General features: G+C 34.4%; 5 protein-coding genes, 1 non-coding gene and 1 pseudogene across 9 annotated transcripts; 4 read left to right on the top strand and 3 right to left on the bottom strand.

Moving 5' to 3' along the window:
• Positions 1-1776: 1776 nt before the first annotated feature.
• AT2G04036 lies at positions 1777-3892 on the top strand (annotated as a pseudogene; the record flags this gene model as incomplete). Its single annotated transcript has 1 exon — positions 1777-3892.
• A 1894-nt stretch (positions 3893-5786) lies between these two features.
• bZIP48 (basic leucine-zipper 48) lies at positions 5787-6287 on the top strand (the record flags this gene model as incomplete). The annotated part of the gene is made up of 1 exon (NM_126441.1): positions 5787-6287. The coding sequence occupies one exon, from the start codon at positions 5787-5789 to the stop codon at positions 6285-6287; it is 501 nt and encodes a 166-aa protein (NP_178489.1).
• Positions 6051-6476, bottom strand: AT2G04137 (phosphogluconate dehydrogenase (decarboxylating), NAD-binding domain protein; the record flags this gene model as incomplete). Its single annotated transcript, NM_001335217.1, has 2 exons — positions 6051-6230; positions 6393-6476. The coding sequence occupies 2 exons, from the start codon at positions 6474-6476 to the stop codon at positions 6051-6053; spliced, it is 264 nt and encodes an 87-aa protein (NP_001323917.1).
• A 524-nt stretch (positions 6477-7000) lies between these two features.
• On the top strand, positions 7001-8434 carry AT2G04039 (DUF2996 family protein). Of its 3 annotated transcripts, none has more exons than NM_126442.4 (5): positions 7001-7433; positions 7508-7571; positions 7646-7851; positions 7993-8065; positions 8152-8434. In NM_126442.4, exons 1-5 carry the CDS (start codon positions 7332-7334, stop codon positions 8304-8306), a joined length of 600 nt encoding a protein of 199 aa, NP_565308.1. In that variant the 5' UTR covers positions 7001-7331; the 3' UTR covers positions 8307-8434. The 3 variants fall into 3 exon arrangements, with proteins under 3 accessions (NP_565308.1, NP_001077877.1, NP_849933.1); NM_001084408.1 differs by having other exon boundaries at positions 7130-7433; positions 7993-8070; positions 8155-8434; NM_179602.1 differs by having other exon boundaries at positions 7139-7433; positions 7508-7851.
• Positions 8138-10418, bottom strand: DTX1 (MATE efflux family protein). The gene is made up of 6 exons (NM_126443.5): positions 10103-10418; positions 9470-10014; positions 9292-9378; positions 9154-9210; positions 8617-9061; positions 8138-8532 (listed from the first exon to the last, which is right to left on the bottom strand). The coding sequence occupies exons 1-6, from the start codon at positions 10346-10348 to the stop codon at positions 8482-8484; spliced, it is 1431 nt and encodes a 476-aa protein (NP_178491.1). The 5' UTR covers positions 10349-10418; the 3' UTR covers positions 8138-8481.
• A 629-nt stretch (positions 10419-11047) lies between these two features.
• On the bottom strand, positions 11048-13336 carry AT2G04050 (MATE efflux family protein). Its single transcript, NM_126444.2, has 6 exons — positions 12893-13336; positions 12257-12801; positions 12075-12161; positions 11933-11989; positions 11412-11856; positions 11048-11304 (listed from the first exon to the last, which is right to left on the bottom strand). Exons 1-6 carry the CDS (start codon positions 13136-13138, stop codon positions 11254-11256), a joined length of 1431 nt encoding a protein of 476 aa, NP_178492.1. The 5' UTR covers positions 13139-13336; the 3' UTR covers positions 11048-11253.
• A 326-nt stretch (positions 13337-13662) lies between these two features.
• Positions 13663-14528, top strand: AT2G00370. Its single transcript, NR_143607.1, has one exon. It is a non-coding gene; the product is annotated as an uncharacterized misc_RNA (transcript).
• The last annotated feature ends 1060 nt before the right edge of the window (positions 14529-15588 follow it).

Consider the following 15588-nt stretch of genomic DNA (forward strand, 5'->3'; position numbering starts at 1 on the left):
CCAAAAATGAAGTCGAACATGTTGTATGACTTACATCGAAGAATTTACCAAACATATAATTTCCAAAGACATGTACGTTAATTTTTATTAGTTTAATCACTAATTTTTTATGTTTCCCGTTCCACATAAAATAATATTATATCCGAAATCTAGAGTATTACATGCATACATATAAGTAGGATGACCAAACAAAAGACATTTAAATATTTTATAAGCTTTTTAAAAGAAAAGAAAAAAAAAATTGGATGCATTTAGGGAAAGTTATCTTTCCTTTTTGTTTCCTTTTTTTTCTTGAGGAAAGGGGAAAGTTTATCATAAAAGATTTGTTCTTCTTTTTGACGAAAAGACTTCTTGTTTATCATTCAAGATTTGGTCAATTAATATGAAAAATTAGAGATCGATTACTCTAAACTACTTTATGGATGTGTTTCTTCTACGCGTCAGATTGATATGTTTTCACCAAATCAGTGTTAACTGTTGATATTCGACTCTGATTGGTTTTAAATTACCGTAGCTGGAAAACTAGCTCAATTTTCTATAATTTTTATCAGATGCTCTAAAGCTAAATCCTAATGAAAAATCTTCATCTGTTCGATCTTTTAGTACTTTGGAATGGTTCGAATCATCAATTATCTTCTTTGCATCCAAGTGTGTATTTTATTATTTTAATATGAAAGAAATTAACACTACAACAAATATGGACATTAATAGCAGACAAGAATAGCTCATTTACCGTACCTGATATAAAAGATGTGATTTTTTTCGGTTACTTTATAATAACACCTAAAAACGCTATGATAGAAAAATTATGGAGTGGGAAACAAAAGTGACTTAGTCCGCCAATACTTAGTGAATTATTATTTCAATAAAAAAAAAAAAAACGTTCGATACTCTCTCTCTCGTGAAAACCTAAGTTCAATACTCTCTCTCGTGTGAAAACCTAATTTCTTCTTCCAAATTCTCTGTGTATACAAATGAAATCTCTATCAAATCTCCAGCATTATCGCCGTTCGTGAAAAGCCTCAATTTCGCTGTTCGTGAGAAGCCCTAAATCTCCATCTCAACTCAATTGAACTCTCATCGAAGGCATGTTTCTATCCTCTGTGATTTCATTCTCTGTTTCATATCTCTGTGATTTCGACCTGTTTGATTGTGATTTCGACCTGTTTGATTGTGATTTGACCTCTATGTGTGATAATAGTTTCGACTCAAATTTAGATTGTGATTTCGACAAATTTGTTTCATAAACGATTAATGTGTGAAACTTATACAAATTAGGGTACTGATTTGGTTACATATTTGTTGCATAAACGATTCATGTTTCAATCTGTAATGATTCATGTGTAAACTTATAATGAATGAGTTTTTTTTTTCCAAGTGCTGGTGATTGCAATGTTGGGGAACTGAAGCTTCTCATTTCTCTGTACTCACACAACAGGTTAGTATCATTCAACCAAATTAGTTGATTGCAATGTTCTGTCCTTTGAGTCTGATTCGTATATAGCTTGTTAATGTTGTTGTTTATGTGATGAGATTAGTATACTTGCTTAATTATCTTAAGTTATCGTGAGATTAGTTTATGAGCATCTGTATGTGCCTGATTTGGTGCACTATTGACTGATTTCTAATATGAAAAACTCTTTTAAAGTTGCTTATGATTTGAATATTTACATGGAATTGTCTGAATTGTTGCTTATTGTGGAGTATGATTGGAAAATTGTATAATTTGTATCTCTGTTTTATCTATAAATGTTTAAATTTATATTATAACATATAATGTTGGACAAGGCATGGGTTCATCTAAACAAGTAAGAAATTATAATTATAGTTAGGTTTCATATGGGGTTTGGATACTTAGAGTTTCTATTTTTTTCTTTACTTATCCATTGAAGAGCTGATACTGGCTATGAAAGAGGTGCTTGGAAATTTGTACGGGATGTTGCTGCGGTGTTAGGAGAAATGGACATGATAATATGTCCTTGTAAAGACTGTCGTAATGTAGTACGATAGTCTGACTGTGTTGTAGTTGATCATCTTGTTAGAAGAGGGATGGATGAGGCATACAAGTTGCATAGTGATTGGTATCATCATGGAGATGAGAAGTCAGTGGATAAAGTTCAAAGCAAACTAAATCAGTGGAATGAGGAAGTTTTTGAGTTATATAAAGCTGCTGAATTTTTTGATGAAGAGTTGGCTTGTAGAGGTGACTTAGGTGAGAATCTGGTGGGTGACTTAAGTGAGATTGCAGAGTGTGAAGACCAACGAGAAGATGAGTTCCTTGCAAAGATATTGGACGCTGAAACCCCACTATACCCAAACTGTTCAAACCACAGCAAGTTATCGGCTATTGTGACTTTGTTTAGGATTAAGACACATAATGGCTAGTCGAATAAGAGCTTCAACGAGCTGCTTCATACATTGCCAAGCATGTTGCCAGATGATAATGTCCTTCACACATCATTGTATGATGTCAAGAATTTTTTAAAGAGCTTTCATATGGGATATGAAAAGATCCACGCATGTGTTAATGATTGTTGCCTCTTTAGAAAGAAGTTTAAGAAGCTTGAAAAATGTCCCAAATGTAATGCTTCACGGTGGAAGACTAATCAGCACATTGGTGAGGTAAAAAAAGGTGTCCCACAGAAAGTATTGAGATATTTTCCAATTATACAAAGGCTGAAGAGATTGTTTAGATCAGAGGAAATGGCCAAGGACTTACGGTGGCATTTCACTAACAAGAGCACGGATGGAAAACTTCGTCATCCGGTTGATTTAGTTACATGGGATAAGATGAATGATAAGTATCCTTCATTTGCAGCTGAAGAAAGGAACATTAGGCTGGGGTTGTCTACAGATGGATTTAACCCATTTAACATGAAGAATAGTAATTATAGTTGCTGGCATGTGCTATTGGTAAACTACAATTTGCCTCCTCACCTTTGTATGAAAAAGGAGAATATAATGTTGACATTATTGATTCCTGGTCCACAACAACCAGGTAATAATATCGATGTCTACTTAGAACCTGTTATTAAGGATTTGAATTATCTGTGGAAAAATGGAGAGCTAACATATGATGCTTTTAGTAAAAGTACTTTTACTGTAAAGGCAATGCTTCTATGGACTATTAGTGATTTTCCTGCGTATGGAAACCTTGCTGGATGTAAAGTTAAGGGAAAAATGGGCTCTCTTTTGTGTGGAAAAAATACAGATAGTATGTGGTTGAAGTTTAGCAGGAAGCATGTCTATATGTGTCATAGAAAAGGTTTGGTTCCAACACACAGATATAGGGAAAAGAAGACTTGGTTTGATGGAAAAGTTGAACATAGGAGAAAGACAAGAATTTTAACTGGTCATGAAGTTTATCAAAATCTGAAAAACTTCAAGAATGATTTTGGAAATGTGAAAAAATCTGGGATGAAGAGAAAGAGAACTGTCTATAAAGAACCAGTCTATGATAGTGATGATGTATCCAGTGAATCCGAGGAAGATGAGGAAGTAGAAGTAGATGAGGATGAGTTATCTAGATGGAAGAAAAGATCAATCTTCTTTACTTTGCCTTATTGGGAGGTATGATTACTTGTTTTCAGATTTAAATAGCTTTTATATGTTTAAGTATGATACATCAATTACTTCTAAAATATATGTATGTCTATATTGTAGGATCTACTAGTAAGGCATAATTTGGATGTAATGCATACAGAAAAGAACGTGGCTCACAGTATTGTATCCACATTGTTGCATTGTGGAAAATCTAAGGATGGTCTTAATGCACGTAAGGATCTGCAACATCTTGGTCTACGACACGCTTTGCATCCTACCACACAAGGAAAGAGAACATATGCACTTAGCTCCTGTATTGCTTTATTTTGTGCTTGAGACTTTTCTTATGTATTTTGGATCTAAACTTATGTTTAATCAATGGTCAATGTATGAGATTTTATAAAGCAGGTTATGTGTTATGTGTACTATAATCACATCTCAGAAAATGCTATAAGAATACAGGTAATAGAATATTTAACATATGACTAATGCTATGTTTTAATCATCTATCGTAGCTTATAAATTGATATAAGAACATAACATAGCACATAATTTGACTAATTATTTTCCAATTGAAAAAAGGCAAACCACGATAAAACAACATTTCGCAACAGCTATATTAGAGATATATAACATAGCACGAAAAATCAAATATTATATAATTTTTTTAAGAAAATTAAACGTGATAATACAACTGTTCTTTATAGCTATGTTATTAAACTATAACATAGCATACTGAACTCACGCTACTGTATGTGAGGTACCTATAATAACAATGCCCTAAAATAGCGTTCATGAAAAAGTTATTAAAGACATATTATAGCATTTTTCTCGTGATAAGAATGTCCATTGTAGTGTAAAAGACATAAAAAATAACATAATACACATAAAGACACTAAGACTTCTAAAATTCAAAAGACTCACTTGGACACTAAATGCAACAAAACTCACAACGAAAAATACTATGACAAAAATCATATCTTTTATATATTCAAATTCATTATTATATTTTCCAAAATATTGAAACAAACGAGATCCTATGTAGAATGGGATAACGCAACAAACATCAAATTACGTTTTTTAACCATAATTAATATTCATAAATACTTCTTAATCATTAATACAAATATTTTTATTAATATCATAATTAAACATAATATATCATGTTTTCGGTTAATCCTCTAAATTTGCTATGATTAGTTTCTATGAATTGATGAATTTCTCTGCGTATCAACATGTCTCACTCTCTAGATATCAACGATTTTAACATTGGATGAATTATTGTCAAATTTATTAATTCGATTGCAAAATTACATTGAAATATGATATAATAAATTAAATATATAAAATTACAAAATAAACTTATTAAATAAAATATATTATAATTATAATTTATGATATAAATTAACAAACTAAAATTTCTACACATATTTCTCCACGATGTAGAGTGTGGGTTCTTATTTAATGATCACTTATAAAGGAAAACGAATGAGGGACAAGTCAGTACTTAATTACTTTAGTTAGTTATATTTTAAACAATAGACATGTCGAATCTTTTAAGTTAAATGCATATAATGGATCGAACTTGGCGCTCAAACGTATCCAATCTTTTAATTAAAGTTTAGCCGCATCACTCTCTCTCTCTCTCTATAAGTTCATTCTAGGGAAGGGAAGCATCCAAACTTGGTTGCGACAAGACAAATGCTAAGGATAGATTTAAACTAAAAGATATGAAAATTTTGTATTAAACATTGTATTTTTTTTTACTGCGTATTAAACATTGTATAAATATTTTTTTTTAATATAATTTACCATAAATTAAAATAAAAAAGGGTTTACGTGTATAAATCTAGGTTACAAAAATAAACAACTCAAGTTAACTATTATTGGGTTTAAATTATATAAAAAAACCAAAATTTTAAAAACCTTCTCGCAGTTTCTGCTCTCACTTCCAATGAACAAGTTATATATAAAACACTAACAATATTTTTGTTATGACTAAACTCTTTCCATTTCTTTGTCCATGTTCCACCACTATAAATTACGAATTATAGCATCGCATTTTTTCTTCTTATTCTATGCTCTTATAATCCATAGGACCCACTTCTACATGATTCTCCTACAACCCCATTATAAAACCCTTGGTCCACTTCCTCCTCTTACTTCAAAACTAACTTCCCAATTCTTCACACAAAATAAAAACACAGAAACTCTTACATACTCATATAAACCAAACTAAAACCATGATTCCGGCAGAAATCAACGGATATTTCCAATATCTATCACCGGAATACAACGTAATAAACATGCCTTCATCTCCAACCTCTTCCTTAAACTACCTAAACGATTTGATCATCAACAACAACAACTATTCCTCATCATCCAACAGTCAAGATCTCATGATAAGCAACAACTCAACTTCCGACGAAGATCATCATCAAAGCATCATGGTACTCGACGAGAGGAAACAGAGAAGGATGCTTTCGAACAGAGAATCTGCAAGGAGGTCAAGGATGAGGAAACAGAGACATCTTGATGAACTCTGGTCTCAGGTAATAAGGCTTCGCAACGAGAACAACTGTCTTATCGATAAGCTGAACCGCGTATCGGAGACTCAAAATTGTGTATTGAAGGAGAACTCTAAACTCAAAGAAGAAGCTTCTGATCTCCGACAGCTTGTTTGTGAACTGAAATCTAACAAGAACAACAACAATAGTTTTCCAAGAGAGTTTGAAGATAATTAGTATTACTCAAAGTGTCCAACTTTATCAGACAAAACGTAATCTATTAACACAATCAAAAGCAGAAAATTTTGGTTTTTATACCTTGGAGAGTGTTCTGTTCTATACAGTGACTTTGAATCCGTTCTTCAATATATTCATTGACATGGACTTTCCCATGATTCCCAAACCCATAGAAAACCCTACTTCCATTTTATCTATCTTCTGCGATTATAGACTTATAGTGCTTACTGCTTAGTGATAATGGTCTAAAATAATGAGACATTTCTAATCAGGGAGCCATTATCATCAAATACTTACTTGAAAAGGAAGTATTTACAGTTTACTCCCTAAACTTTGATTCTTTTTGCATCTCTAACTGGCAGTTTAAGAACGAACAAGATTTCGCCACGTGATTGAAATTTGGCTAAAACTCCAGTGTCATTTGGAATCTTATTTTACTCCAGTCGGGCACGTTAGAAGTTCTCAATCAAATTTATTTGCGGAGTACTAATCTGAATTTACAAAATATTATTCATTTTATCTGATAGTTTATGAAATGTCAATTTAGTCCATGCTTCTAATCTATTGACAATTTTTTTTCCTTCTTCTATATATATATTTTTTTTTTTTGGTTCTGGGCCGAAATCCGTAATATTAGTTTTGCCTAGAGTCTTTACCAATTAAGCTAACGACACTTAACTCTTTCTTTCTTCTATTCTTGTGCTTCTACAATGGGAAGATCAACGTAAACATATTATTACTAAAGTTTACATACGATAGTAAACATAACTATAATGGGAAGTGCAAGTGTTTTTAATTTTATTTGTAGGTATAAAAATATGCTATATCTCTTTTTTGTGTGTGTGGTTGGCAAATCTTAGGCTCAGCCTTTTTCACATTTGTCTCTTGTTTTATTTCCTCTTCTTTTTTCCTTTGCTTTTGGTCCACTAAAAAACATTAGTCTTGAGTTTGAGGCAAAAAATGGAGAAAAACTGAGAATTTTGAGAACAACGAATCTTGTAATCGTTGAAGAAGCTCAATTACAGTTTCTGTTTCTTCCTAATTATGGCAACAATAGCAGGAGGATCATTTGGAGTCCCAAGCTCTCGTATCTCTATAACAACACCAACTCTCTCTTCCTCTTCTTTGCTTCCACCACTAACATTGGTTTGTAATGTCTTCAATTTTCATGGAGTTTGTATCTCATTTGAATTGAATCTTTATGATTCGTCTTCTTGCAGCAATCAGGTACTAGAAAGGACAACCTTTTGCGGTGTGCCTTGCAAGAGTCTTCAACTTCTGCTGGTAAAGATTGATGCATAAAACAGAATGTTTGGCTCAAAAATTCGAGAAGAGTAACTTTCTTGTTCTCTTCCTAGTTGCTACTGAAAAGAAAAACAAAGAAGAAGGAGAAGAGTCAACAGTGGCGGTTCCGGCAAAGAAACCTAAACCCGCAGCTAAAGCGGCTGCAGTGGCGAAACCGCTGAGACAAATGATGGAAGAAGACGTGATTCCTCCTTTACAAGCCATTCTTGAATCTCAAGATGATATCTCTGACATAGATTTATCTTTCCAAGACGATAAGGTTTCTTGCTTCTAACTTCTAATGCTTTGTTGCCATGCTTATGGGGCCATCTCTCTACCCTATATGGCTCCAGTTTTATTGGATGTTCTCAAAATGTCTTCTTGATTAAACTTCTAAGACAATTATCATTATTTGTGTCAGTTGGAAGGTTTTTTCTTAAAGAAAAGTATTCCATATTCCTTTTGGGCCTTTTTCCCTACTGGAAACCTTACAGGTGAAGTATTGAATCTTTTACTTGAGACTCTTGTTACAGAAAATTTCAATGGAACATTATGTCTTTTGGTTTGTTGCTTAAAACAGGAGCAAAAGGATTTTCAATTTCCTCACACGGGTCAGGTCCGAGCACCGTGGAACCATTTCTTGTCGACGAGAGGAAACCAACTGCGAACCACGTTGTGTTTTGGGTCGAGAAGCGTCTTGCTGCACAAGGGATCATCCCCGTTTGGAACCAATGAGGTTTTTGTTCACTTGTAATTATTACATTTGTATACCAAAATTGAAGAAAACTTATAAATCCTTGTCATAAAATTGATTAAGAAAACAAATGACCCTCTTTTATAAACATCTTTCAAAAAAAATTTGCATAAGGCATACAAATAGTTTGAGATAACTATGAGAAACATCATTTGTTTAAGCCAATCTGTTTTCAGTTGAGACAATTCTCTTCCTTGCCTTCTCAGCCTGCAAAATCATAGATTACTTCATAGCATTAATGAATGAACATAAAAGAATTTACAAGTGTAAAAAGCTGAAATGGCTATTTACCTGTTCCTTCCAATTTATGGAAGCTGTGACAATAGCCAGTATAGTGGCTTGCACAGTAGATCCAACCACAACACCGCACCACAGTCCTTTTCCGTTCAACTCACGACTGAAAGCTAAGTAAATTCCAACAGGAGCTCCTACAAGATAATAAGAAACAGTATTGTTCCAAGCTCCAATGTGTTGCCAACCACTTCCCCTAGCAACTCCATTTAGAACTGCTGTGAAGCCGTCGAGGATAAAGGAGAGGCAGAGCAAAGGAGTTAGGTCAGCTACATAGTCCAAAACTTCTTTGCTGTTGCTGAATGCGTATCCTATGATGTTCCTGCAGGTGAATAGAAGTATGCTAAAGAAAGCTGACTCTACTATCCAGAGACAAAGCCCTGCTAATACTGAAACCCTAGCAACTTGAGGATTCCCAGCTCCCAAATTGTTTGATACACGTGTGCTGCAAGAAACCAATCACTAAATGTTTAGGAAAGAATTGTCTATAATAAGATGAAGATGTTCTGAATGATAAAACTGAGATCATATTCATACCTCACAGCCGCGGCGACTCCAGCTGAAATCACATAGTGCAAAGTTTCTATTGTAAGACTGAAAAGAAGGAAACAGGATTCATTAGTTTTTAGTAAAGAGACCACAAAAGATAAAAAGAAGTCCTTCTATGGTACTTACCAAATTGAAAGAACAGAGGTCTCGAGTTTCGGGTTAGGGAGAAGACCTGAGCAGAGTATGAGTATCTCAAATAGCCACCATTCTAGACTATTAAAGAAGACCGAGAAAATGCAAGCGGGATAAGAAGAAGAGCATTAGGGTATGTAACTTGACGGACAAACAACTTAAAATGACTTACCAAATCATTGCAGCTGATGGGATTCCGTATTGGAAGAACTGCTTGATAGAAGACACAAAATCTCGGGATACAAATCCGCGAGTCTTCTCGCAAGAGCTGGAGAATCTCACATAACATGAGAGTATCACAGCGTAAAACCAGAAAGACACACTTGTAGCCATGGCAGGTCCATTACATCCCAGACCAAACAAGAAAACCAAAGTCCAACAAACCAAAACGTGGAACAAAAGGGTGGTCACGGCAGTGAAGAGCAGAGGAATAACCAACCCTTGTGTTAGCAGAAACCGGGACAGTGGTATGACAATCGCTTGGCCAAATAAAGCCGGTATAAGCCAAAAGGCGTAGGAGCCAGCGATTCTTGAAATTTCAGGGTCTTGTCCGAGAGAAATCAAGATCTTTTCGATGTAAAGCCAGAGAATTGATATGAGGAAACAAATTGGTATGTTGGAAGCAATAGCAGAGTATGCGTAAGTTCCGATTTTTTCATATTGTTTGGCTCCATAAGCTTGGCCACAAAGAGTTTCAAGTGCACCCACTAATCCACACTGCACAAAAATAATTGAAGTGTTTTCAATACTTGAGAGAGTCCATTTGATTCTTGAGTTGAAAAGGTTAGAGTCATAGCATAATTACCATAATGCTAAAACCGGTGACGTTTGTGAAGGAGTTTGCAAGAGCGACACCGGAGAGCTGGAGCTCGCCGTTGTGGCCAGCGACCATGACCGAGATGACAGGCAATAAGTACTGAGCAATGGTCACAGTGGCCATAGGAGCGGCCAAGCGGCTCACTCTCTTTAGCTCGACGGTTAATGGATTTGTATGCCATGTGACTTGAGAAGGGACTAGAAGCTCGTCTCTCAGAAGAAATGGCTCCTCCATTGTTTAACGTTGAAGGCCTTTCCCTTTGATTTTAAGATGATATTTATCCTATCTTTATAGACCGACTAAGTCAATAAACAACAAAGGCAACTTGAACTACAAACGTGGTGACGAAGTAGATATGATGAGTAAAGAAGCAAATTCGTTTTGACTTGTTTGAAAATATAGATACTAGTGGCACACGAATATACTATATTATAAAAATAGATATATAGAATATACATATTAAAAATGACATGTCATTAGTGTTAATACTTTTTAATTATTTACATAAGAACATATGTGAAGACTGAAGACTAATATGAATTATTTTGTTTTGTAGAGTTTGAACATTCAATCTTGTATTAATTACTTTTGTGGATTTTTATATTTTTATATAGTCCTAAAGTTTGACTCTAATTTAAGTAATTTGCTTACCTTAAGTTTTGATTCTTTAGACCACTTTAAAGACATTTGGATCTGATTTTACACAGGTTTTAGTAAATCATTTGTGGTTGAAACTAAAAGTGACAGCCGCTCTCAAGTAGAATCCAAAGTTTCGTCAGAGATTTGTCGTGAAGGTCCGAGTTTCAAAATCTGAATAGTATTGTATTATGAGCCTAAAAGCTCTCTCGGAAAGGGTTCACTAAGATTTATTGGTAGAAGATTGTGGTTATAGTCACAAATACCATAAAATAAATTTATTGGGAATGACATGTGAAAAAATTAAGAAAAGCATGTTTATGGATAAATGATGATTATACACTTACAAGTTACACAACATAGTGAAAAAGATAGGCTGAGAAAAAATCATACATATAAATTATTTTGTAAGAACATTTTTTAACACATTAATATACCATACATAAAAATTTGCTCAACACCTACAAAAATAGTTTGAGATAGCTCTCAGAAACATCCTTAGTTTAAGCCAATCTATTTTCACTAGAGACCATTCTCTTCCTAGCCTTCTCAGCCTGCAAATCATAGATTAAAATTACTTCATAGTATTAAAGAAAGAACAAAAAAGAATGTACAAGTATAACATGCTAAAATGACGAATCTTCTATTCTAAGTGTTTTACCTGTTCCTTCCAATTTATGGAAGCTGTGACAAAAGCCAATATTATGGCTTGCACAGCGGATCCGACCACAACACCACACCAAAGTCCTTTTCCGTTCAACTCACGATTGAAAGCTAAGTATACTCCAACAGGAGCTCCTACAAGATAATAAGCTACCACGTTGTTCAAAGCTCCAATGTGTTGCCAACCACTTCCCCTTGCAACCCCATTCAGAACTGCTGTGAAACCGTCGAGGATAAAGGAGAGGCAGAGCAAAGGAGTTAGGTTAGCCACATAGTCCACAACTTCTTTGCTGTTGCTGAATGCGTAGCCTATAATGTTTCGGCATGTGAAGAGAAGTGTGCTAAAGAAAGCTGACTCTACAAGCCAGAGACAAAGCCCTGCCAATACTGAAACCCTAGCAACTTGAGGAATCCCAGCTCCCAATTTGTTTGACACGCGTGTGCTGCAAGAAACCAAATGACTATTATTGTTTAGGAAGAAGATGTTGAATATGTTTGGTTAAAAATTTGAGTTCATACCTCACAGCCGCCGCGACTCCACCTGGAATCACATAGTGCAAACTTGCTGTTGTAAGACTTGCATTAAAGAAATAAGATTCATTAGTTTTTAGTAAAGAGGATAATAAAAATAAAAAGAAGTCGTTATATGATATATATTTACCAAATTGAAAGAACAGAGGTCTCGAGTTTCGGGTTTGGGAGAAGACCTGAACAGAGTATGAGTAGCTCAAATAGCCACCATTCTAGGCTATTAAAGGAAGACCAAGAAAACGCAAGCAAGATAAAAAAAAGCATTGGTTGTTGTATGTAACTTGACCAACAAGAAACTTAAAAACGACTTACCAAACCATTGCCGCTGATGGGACTCCGAAGTGGAAGAACTGCTTGATACAAGACACGAAATCACTGGATACAAATACGCGAGTCTTGTCGCAGGAGCTGGAGTACCTCACATAACATGAGAGAATCACAACATAGAACCAGAAAGACACACTAATAGCCATGGCAGCTCCATTGCTTCCCAGACCAAACGCGTAAACAAAAGCCCAGCAAACAGGGATGTGGAACAAAAGAGTGGTCAGGGTACAGTAGAGCAGTGGAAGAACCAACCCTTGTGCTAGCAGAAACCGAGTCAGTGGGATGAAAAACGCATGGGCGAACAAAGCCGGTATGAGCCACAAGGCATAGGAGCCAGCGACTCTAGAGATGTCAGGGTCTTGACCGAGAGAGATTAAGAGCTTTTCGATGTAAATCCAGAGAACTGATATGAGGACACATATAGGGATGTTAGAGGCAGTTGCAGAGTATGTGTAGGTTCCGATTTTTTCGTATTGTTTGGCTCCATAAGCTTGGCCACAAAGAGTTTCTAGTGCACCCGCTAACCCAAACTGCACAAAGAATTAATATAGTGTTATCAAGATTTGAGAGGCAACTTGATCTTGAACTTAAGAGGAGAGAGTAGTTATAGCATATCATTACCAAAATACTGAACCCGGAAACGTTTGTGAAGGAGGTTGCAAGAGCGACGCCGGAGAGCTGGAGCTCACCATTGTGGCCAGCGACCATGACTGAAATGACAGGCAATAAGTACTGAGCAATGGTCACGGCGGCCATAGGAGCGGCCAAGCTGCTCACTTTCTTCAGCTCGACGGTAACCTGACCACTTTTCCATGTGTCTTTACAGGGGACAAGGTGCTCATCTTGCAGAAGAAAGGGCTCTTCCATTGTTGTCCTTCCTAATGTTGAAAGCCGTGTGCGTATAATCTCTGATGTTATTCTTCTTATCTTTTATAGACAGACAACGAAAACCAATGTTTAGACTTTTCTTTTTGGAAATTTGTGGGACTAGAATATTGAATTTACACGACTCTTAGCTCAACCAGTAAAAGGTATTCTATATTTTCCACCGAAGATACTCAAAAAAGTATATTATTATGTCTACACGTTAAAGTATAAAAGTATAGTAGTTTTTCGCAATGACGTTGTATAGTTTCTTCTCTTTAGTGGACGTTGTGGTCAACAGTCATCCAATAGGATAATAAGGAAGTGCATGAACAAGAAATATACTTGGGGACCAAGTTCGTATAATCAATGACTAAACAACAAAACAACTCGAAAAAGATTACTTGGGAATCAAGTTCTAATATTCAGAGATTGACAATTTATCAAAAAAAATAATTTTGAACAAAAAGAATTTGTTTTAAATAGCAACTACACAGTGCAAACACGTGACTCACAACAACAGCATCCTTACCGTGAGCCATTAAAGTATTTGAGAGCAACTTCATCGCGAGTTTTTTTAACAAGGGTTCTCACAATTTCACAAAAGCGGCATTCTAAAGAGGGCAAAACCGCTGTTTGTTTGGATCCCCATTTCGAATTGGGCTGGGCAGCCTTTGGCCCACTAATAAATTTACCACGGCCTAAAGCTAATGCTAATGGGTAGGCCTATTTACCAATTTGGTCCAGGTCTGTTTTTCTTTCTTCCTTGTCAAACACTAGATATCTGATGGCAGGGTTATGGTTTTGAGATTGGTCGTGGACTCCTTTCTCTCATCACGTTGACACCTATAGATAGTCTAGACAAGGTGCTTTTATTAACCTTGGTGGTAGATCTTAGTGCCTTAAAGAGCAGCTCATACTATTCATATAAGTCTAAGAATTTTATGATAGAATCATCCTCTTTTATAGAGAGAACTTTTGAATCATCCTCTTTTATAGAACGAACTTTTGGTTTGTCTCCGACTTTAAGTTTGCAAAACCATTTGGATACCTTAATCACCTTTGTAGAAGCTGCGTGTTTCGAGCCATTGTTATCCAAGGTTAAAGACTCTTTATCAACGTCACTATGTCTCGTTTGGACCGTGACCATTCAACAATCTCCCAAAATATTCGTGTAATTGTCTTCGACTCACCATTCTCTCGCTTGTAGCAAGTTACTACATTGTTCTTGTCTTCGATGTATGGATCTACCGTCAAATTATCTTATATCATTTTCCTTTACCATTCTCTTGTGAGAGAACTTGTGGTTTTCTTTGATGTTTCCAACCATGAGGTTGATGTTTGTTTAAAATTTGTACTACATATGGGTTAAGTTTGAATGAAATTATCTTTTGCACAAAAAAAGGGTTTTGACCATTAAAAACTAAATATTAAAAAGTAAGAAAAGAGAGAGAGGTATAATTTAGTATTAGGTTCAAATTTGAGAGTCGGGTGAACCTTTAATACTTGTAGTTTTATTAGTGGGTCTAATTGTATTAAAAAATGCAATATAATTATAAATTTTTTTAATTATTAGTGGTCTAATGCTCTACAAGACTTTTTCATTCTAATATATATATATATATACTAGAAAGTTATCCAAACGATGCGTGAATTGTATATTTGGTTTTAGTTTTGAATATAGAATGATATTAACATTAAATTATATATAATATTTTTTTATAATTGTTAATATATCGATAGAAATTATTAGAAGTAATAATTTTGATGTTTACAAATTATGATATGTTTAATGAAGACATTTTACTTGATTAAAAGTTTTCAATGCACTATATTTTGGCTCTTTTTGTGTGAAATTGATATGTTTTATTATAAATTAAAACTTAATATATTCAATATTACCTTTTTTTTGGGGTGAAATGGAAATGCATGTATTACAAACATATGATTTAAACCTTCACAATTAAAATTTTTAAAGCTTATGATATAAGATGATTTTCAATGGAAAATCCTCCAACTTGACTAAAGATCTCATAATGTCGGTTCAAAAGAAAAAACAAGTTATATAAAATCTGATAAATGTACTGAAAACGTTATGTCGCTATCGAGTTACCAATTGACCAACAATACTTTATGTAAATGGAAGATAAAGAAATATTTTCTTTAAGAATTTAAAACAATAAAAAGAAATTGATTTTATATGGATATAATAAAATTAGGAATTTAAAGTTAAAATATCTTATTATTGAGTTATTTCCTTAAATTTGATTTGTATATAATAAAAAAAAAAGTTAAGAGCGGATAAAAAATTTGTCACTTTGAAGGTTTTTTACCGCATTTTTTTCTCAAAAGTTATGTTAAAACAATTAATATGTAGCATGTACAATACTACATGTGATACATGATTTTGAATTATAAAAGTAATATCTTTTCATAATGGTTATTTGCTTTCA

This window comes from Arabidopsis thaliana, chromosome 2 (genome assembly GCF_000001735.4).
Source record: "Arabidopsis thaliana chromosome 2, partial sequence".
Classification (NCBI taxonomy): Eukaryota; Viridiplantae; Streptophyta; class Magnoliopsida; order Brassicales; family Brassicaceae; genus Arabidopsis; species Arabidopsis thaliana.

Excerpts from the sequence above, each read along its gene's own strand:
- AT2G04050 (NM_126444.2), bottom strand. The coding sequence starts at position 13,138 with ATGGAAGAGCCCTTTCTTCTGCAAGATGAGCACCTTGTCCCCTGTAAA. Across the intron at positions 12,802-12,892 it reads TTTCCGGGTTCAGTATTTTG|TTTGGGTTAGCGGGTGCACT; the intron begins GTAATGATATGC and ends TTCTTTGTGCAG. Across the intron at positions 11,857-11,932 it reads GGAGTCGCGGCGGCTGTGAG|CACACGCGTGTCAAACAAAT; the intron begins GTATGAACTCAA and ends GGTTTCTTGCAG.
- DTX1 (NM_126443.5), bottom strand. The coding sequence starts at position 10,348 with ATGGAGGAGCCATTTCTTCTGAGAGACGAGCTTCTAGTCCCTTCTCAA. Across the intron at positions 9,211-9,291 it reads ACCTCTGTTCTTTCAATTTG|TCTTACAATAGAAACTTTGC; the intron begins GTAAGTACCATA and ends CCTTCTTTTCAG. Across the intron at positions 9,062-9,153 it reads GGAGTCGCCGCGGCTGTGAG|CACACGTGTATCAAACAATT; the intron begins GTATGAATATGA and ends GGTTTCTTGCAG.
- AT2G04039 (NM_001084408.1), top strand. The coding sequence starts at position 7,332 with ATGGCAACAATAGCAGGAGGATCATTTGGAGTCCCAAGCTCTCGTATC. Across the intron at positions 7,572-7,645 it reads AGAGTCTTCAACTTCTGCTG|TTGCTACTGAAAAGAAAAAC; the intron begins GTAAAGATTGAT and ends TTCTCTTCCTAG. Across the intron at positions 8,071-8,154 it reads CTGGAAACCTTACAGGTGAA|CAAAAGGATTTTCAATTTCC; the intron begins GTATTGAATCTT and ends TTAAAACAGGAG.